Below are 6,562 nucleotides of genomic sequence, written 5' to 3' on the forward strand. Positions count from 1 at the left end.
TCTCTTAGGGCATCATTGATGAGCATAAGAGGAAGCAGAAGTGGTCCATCTTGGTACATGGGGACGCCACAGGTGAGTGACTGAAAGGTGGAGACAGCCCCTCGGAAGCGTACAGCTTGGCGTCGGTCACTGAGGAAGTCTGTAAGCCATGGTATAAGACTTCTCCGAAGCCCGAGGCCAATAGCTTTGTTGATGATAATATTGTGGTCGACTAGGTCGAATGCTTTAGTGAAATCAATGAAGGCGACAGCTACAGACGTTTTTCGTTTCTCGAGATGGCGGTATATGTAATCGAGAAAGCTGACAAGACAGTGAGTGGTGGAGGAAGTTTTCATATTGCCAAATTGCTGAGGGTCTACGACTCCTGCAATATCATCATAAGCCCAGTCGAACACAAAACTTTCACAGATTAGGCTGGGTATTGGGGTGATTGCAATAGGTCGTAGCTGATTTAAGGATTGTGGGCTGGTTGACTTGGGCACTGGTGATACATAAGAGGTCTTCCAGTCAGCTGGGCATCTGGCTTGACTGAGAAAGCATTGATGATGGAGCATAGGGGTTTAGCAAGCTCCGGGGAGAACTCCTTGAAGAGTTTCATTGGTAAGTCAATGGGGGTGGTAGAGCAATTTAATTTTAGTTTGTCCAGGCGTTTTGCTACTTCAAATTCTTCTACTAAGTCAGTGGGAAGGGGGGCTGGTTGGTAAGCAGGGAGAGTGGTTGTGTCAAGCCGGGGGAGCGTCTGGCATATAGTAGCGAAATGGTTATTTGATTGCTCAGCTGCGTCAACATTAGTGAGATGGCTAAGGAAGGGGAGGGGGTGTGTCTTATTGTTTAGTTCACAGAGTTCTTTAAGCTTACCATACCATTGACTGATGTTGGTCTGTTTCAGGTGTTGTAATTTGGTTGGGTAGTGGGACTTCTTTGCAGTGCGTATTTCGCAGATGACTCGGTTGCGAAGGGACCTGTAGCGGATGTGGTCATTGAGATGAAAGGCTCTGTCTCTCTGTTGCATAAGTCTTTTGATCCGAGGTGTGATCCAGGGCAAGTCAGCTGGGTGAGATCTGACGGACTTCTCGGGAAGAAGTGGTGGTGAGCTTCCGTGGTGGTGTTGGTATAATTTATCCATTTGGTTTCCACGTCTGTCTGAGTGTGTGCGTGTTATTATGTGCGATATTAATGTTGTGTGTTATTGTGTGTGTTTGTGGTTGTGAGTGTAATGTGTGTGCGTGTTGTTGTAGTGTGTGTGTGTGTGTGTGTTTGTGTGTGTGTGTGTGTTGTGTGTGTGTGTGTGTGTGTGTGTGTGTGTGTGTGTGTGTGTGTGTGTGTGTGTGTGTGTGTGTTGTTGTGTGTGTGTGTGTGTGTGTGTGTGTGTGTGTGTGTGTTGCGTGTGCGTGTTGATATGTGTGTGTTTGAGTGTGTGTGTGTGTGTGTGTGTGTGTGTGTGTGTGTGTGTGTGTGTGTCATAAAACTGTCAGATCTGTTCCTCCTTGAAGGAGTACGGGTATAAGCTAACAAACCGACGATAACAAAGAACTAGGAAACAAAATGATAAAAAAAAAAAAAAAATTAATACAAAAAATATTATTGGAATTACGGAACAAATGAGCATCACTGACCGACTTGTTCTCTATGTTAGGGAAATATTCACCTCAAGACCAACATAAATGTGGTGTGTGTAATAAATAATTAACGGTTTATTGAAAAAATTCTGCAGCCCGAAGGCTGAAAATATACATTGGACATAAATGACTTATTACATACATTGGTGGTTTAACAAAAGCCTTCATTAGAGAAAGGTAAAGGAACATACAGTGAATTTATACAGATTAATATGGGTGTTGAACCCGGCAAACTCGTAGTGTCAGTAACTCCTCCCAGATGGTGTTGGAAGACTCACGTGGTATGTGAATTCCTCAGATATTAGTTGTTATAGAAGGACCTGGCGTGAAATTGGCAATGAATTCCCTCGCAATTCTGGTGTTATGAGGGACCTCACGTGGTGTAGTAATTACCTCACAGATGGTGTTATGAGGGGCCCTCACGTGGTGTAGTAACTCCCTCACAGATGGTGTTATGAGGGGCATCACGTGGTGTAGTAATTCCCTCACAGATGGTGTTATGAGGGGCCTGACGTGGTGTAGTAATTTCCTCACAGATGGTGTGATGAGGGACTTGACGTGGTGTAGTAATTCCCTCACATATGGTGTTATGAGGGACATGTGGTGTAGTAATTCCCTCACAGATGGTGTTATATGAGTGAGGTTTGGTCCCAGGCCTTCCTATCGTAGACAGATTAACACATCGCTGGTTGTTGTTGGGTCTCATGGGCCGTTATCACTGGGTACCTGGGACCTCACTGTGTGAAGGTTAATTTGGGTACGACTGTTACTGTTGAGTTGTTCTCACTGACTTAAGCACTGTTCACCACTGTTCACCTCTGTTTAACACTGGTTCCGTTCCTTTCCTAAATGAAATTGTAACTTCTGGCGAGAACTTGTTGATATTCCGGTGGGGAGGAGGGTTCAGGGGAGGGGGTTGGTATGGGCCAACTTAACAGTTGAACTGGCTGCTCCGAGAGGAGCGCCAGGTACGTCTTGACCCTTCGGTGGTCAAGGATGTAGTGTGTGTGTGTGTGTGTGTGTGTGTGTGTGTGTGTGTCTCATAAAACATCAGATCTGTTCCTCCCTTTGAAAGAGTACACGACTGAGAGTCACAAGGGCATAAAGCTAATAAACCGACGATAACAAAGAACTAGGAAACAAAATAAAACAAAAAATAAAATAAAAATAATAAAAAAAATATTGTTGAAATTACCGAACAAATGAGCATCACTGACCGAGTTGTTCTCTATGTTAGGGAAATATTCATCTCAAGACCAACATAAATAACCAAAACGAACACAACTTAGGGGAAAACAAGTAACAATATCATCATCTTCCTTAAGTAAACTTTTCGTATACATGATCAATCTTCCTGGAAACAAACTCCAGAAAACAACTTAAATTTTAATCTAAAAAAATGACATTTAAATCAAGAATCTTCATGGCAATACGCAGTCACGACAAAAAATATATATTTTCCTAGAATTGATTAAGAAATGTCGGGCTGCTTCCCGACTCCAACCAGTTAATGGGGGAAGTGGGGAAAATCCCAGTCAGGTAATTCCCCCACCATGACAATTATATCAAGGTACGTAGATACCTACCTTGGATTATATATATGAAGACGCTGTCCCTTGGTGACCAGTAACCCCCGAGCATTGAGAGGGATAATACACCCGCTTGTTGTCTCCTGACGTATGACCAGAGTTCTTACACTGTAGGTGCATCAACCGTCCCTTAATGTGAGTAAATATTCTTGTTGAGGACGATGGTTTAACCTTTTGAGGACGATGGTTTAACCCTTTGAGGACGATGGTTTAACCCTTTGAGGACGATGTTTTAACCCTTTGAGGACGATGTTTTAACCACCATCTTCAAAGGGTTAAACCATCGTCATCAGAAGGATTAAACTAGAGAGATCCGTCGACGTGCAAATGAAAAGTATATTAAAATTCGACCTTTCTTTTCTTTTTCCAGAACCACTTGTTTCGTCACGGCAGTCCCCAAAATGCATCGTCAGCAAGTGGTCTCCCTCGTCTTGTCTCTCTGCTTCCTCCTGGTCGTCGACGCCACCTCCTACGGCGGCTACTACAGGTATCACAGACCATCTTGGCTACGCAGAGGTCTCGGTCACTATGACGGGTCACGACACTTCGGCAACATTTTTAGGCCAGGGGATACCTTCGGGGGCAGTGTTGGTGCCCCAGGGGGTAACTTCGGGAGCCGTGTTGGTGCCCCAGGGGGTAATTTCGAGGGTAGTGTTGGTGCCAAAGGGGGTAACTTCGGGGGCAGTGTTGGTGCCCCAGAGAGCGCTGATGTTTCAGGCTGTAACTTCGGCGGTGGAACCATTCATCCAAGAACTAATCGCCCCAGCAGTAGTGGTCGCCCGAGGTGTAACTTCGGCAGCACCACCTCCCAAATTAACTCTGGTAACACGAGCAACAGAGCGCCCGCCGACCCCACCGTCAACACCGAACAGATCACAAACTTAGGCAGAGGTAAGACGTAGAGTTACCTCACATCTCTCTATCTCCTCCTCCACCTCTTTTCTCCTACACTGCTCCACCATACACCCCCAACCCCCATAATCACTCTCTAACACATCTTCACTTTCCGCGCCTCCATCTTTTGGTCCTCATTCTTTCTCTCATTTCCTCCTCACAACCTCTCTCTTACTTCAACATTGGTCTGTTCACCTGTGTCAATTCACCTCATTTCACCTTCCGAAAATTTTAATCCACTCTCTTCCTGTTCTACTGCCTACTATAACCTCCTCCTTCCCGGCCATAGTCGACAAGTGTCTTCTCATCACTATACCAATGGGGTACAGATATGTCCCTTTACAGTAACCCGGAAGTAAGGTGTGTGTCTCTCTTCCAACTTCCGGAACTAAGTTATGTCTCTCTCTTCCACCATCCGGAACTAAGGTATGTCTCTCTCTTCCACCATCCGGAACTAAGGTATGTCTCTCTCTTCCACCATCCGGAACTAAGGTGTGTCTCTCTCTTCCACCATCCGGAACTAAGGTGTGTCTCTCTCTCCCACCACCCGGAACTAAGGTGTGTCTCTCTCTCCCGCCACCCGGAACTAAAGTGCGCGTGTGTCTCTCTCCCCCTACAGGAATCTGCCCACCAGTACGCCCCTGCACGGTCTCCTCCAGGACACGGCCTGTCACCTGTACCTCGAGCGCTCAGTGTGTCGCGGGCCGCAAGTGTTGTTTTGATAGTTGTATACAGACAGAGGTGTGTAAAGTGCCTGTCTAGCTGACAACACCAACCGCTGACAACATCTACTGCTGACAACACCTACTGCTGACATCTACCACTGACAACTACCGCTGACAACACTAGCCTTACTAGTATTCGGATATGTTTAATACATGTATGTTTATTTATTAATCATTTTATATAAAACGTGCAGTGTTAGTAGTGTTTCTCGACCGTGATAAGTACAGTATTAGTTTTCATTTTTTTTTTGTGATGGCAACCTTTCAAAAACTATGGCAACCCTCTCAATAAATATGGCAAACTTTTCAATAAATATGGCAACCCTCTCGAAAATTATTATAACCTTCTCAATAAAAATGGCAACCTTCTCAATAAATATGGCAACTGTGTATCTACATAATATTAAGGTATGCGGTATATTCATTTTATATCAGTCACCGTTGCAAGAGCAGTTTTCTATGAACCAAGCATAAATGATAGATGTATGTACTTGTTATAATTAGTTTATTTTTGGCATTGGAAGTGAATTATCTTGGTTCCTAATATTTTGTAATCACATAATACTATGTATTTATATAAAGAAGTTTTGAGTTAATAATTTAATTGTGAAGGATGTACTGCTGTTGCGCTTCTAGAAGATCTCTTTCTCCAAGCAGACTCAGGGTGTGAACCTGAAACCAGGAATGTGACTATTTTCATCCATTGTATATCTCATGTTTTAGTATTAATTGCTCACTAATGTTAAGGGTGGAAGTTGGGTGATATTTTGTGAATGGAGGAAGAGCCATACTATATAACTAAGACAGATAAGCTACATGTATTAAATAAGTTGGGTCACAGGACCATACAGTGTTATTGTCTATACTCTTGTTTATTGTAAATATATTAAGTATTAGTAGTTACTTTGAACCCCGACTACACTATTTAAGGAATAGTGTCCTTGGATACATGTTCACAAAGGTAATCGAATGGAAATGTCATCTTCAACTGTCAGGTGGAGGTAACAAAGGTTTGTCTAAGTGATTCTGGTCTGTTAACCAAAGCTGTTATTTCAGAACGTGAGTCTGATTAATGGGACTTGGGGTTGAAACACTGCTGGAAGAGGAGGATTATTTAGTAATGGATGTGACACAACCTTCTCGATAAATATAACAAACCTTTCAATACTAATGGTAACTGTCTATAATTTTAGCAACCATACTAATAAATATGGCAACCTTGCAAATCATTATAACATTCCTCTCAATAGTTATGGAAACCTTCCCAATAATTATGGTAACCTTTTCAATAATTATGGCAAAGGTCTCATTAAGTAACTATGGTAACCTTCTCAATAAATATGGCAACTCTCAATAATGGCAACCTCAATAATTATGTCATCATTTTCAGTAAGCAATTATGGCAGACCCTCAAAATAAATAACCATGACAATCCTCTCAATAATTAATTATGGCAACCTCAATAAATAATTATGGCAACCTTTTCAATAAATAACTATGGTAACCTTTTCAATAAATAACTATGGTAACCTTTTCAATAAATAACTATGGTAACCTTTTCAATAAATAACTATGGTAACCTTCTTAATAAATAACTATGGTAACCTTTTCAATAAATAACTATGGCAACCTTTTCAATAAATAACTATGGTAACCTTCTTAATAAATAACTATGGCAACCTTCTCAATTAATAACTATGGCAACCTTCCTAATAACTATGGCAACCTTCCCAAT

The 6,562-nt window shown here is 42.4% G+C and overlaps 1 protein-coding gene across 1 annotated transcript; it reads left to right on the forward strand.

The window, feature by feature from the left end:
• The first annotated feature begins 3,239 nt into the window (after positions 1-3,239).
• On the forward strand, positions 3,240-5,154 carry LOC121865066. The gene is made up of 3 exons (XM_042364402.1): positions 3,240-3,343; positions 3,579-4,099; positions 4,722-5,154. The coding sequence occupies exons 2-3, from the start codon at positions 3,610-3,612 to the stop codon at positions 4,862-4,864; spliced, it is 633 nt and encodes a 210-aa protein (XP_042220336.1). The 5' UTR covers positions 3,240-3,343; positions 3,579-3,609; the 3' UTR covers positions 4,865-5,154.
• Positions 5,155-6,562: the final 1,408 nt, after the last annotated feature.

The sequence above is a fragment of the Homarus americanus genome, unplaced genomic scaffold (genome assembly GCF_018991925.1).
Source record: "Homarus americanus isolate GMGI-L3 unplaced genomic scaffold, GMGI_Hamer_2.0 scaffold2539, whole genome shotgun sequence".
Taxonomy (NCBI): domain Eukaryota; kingdom Metazoa; phylum Arthropoda; class Malacostraca; order Decapoda; family Nephropidae; genus Homarus; species Homarus americanus.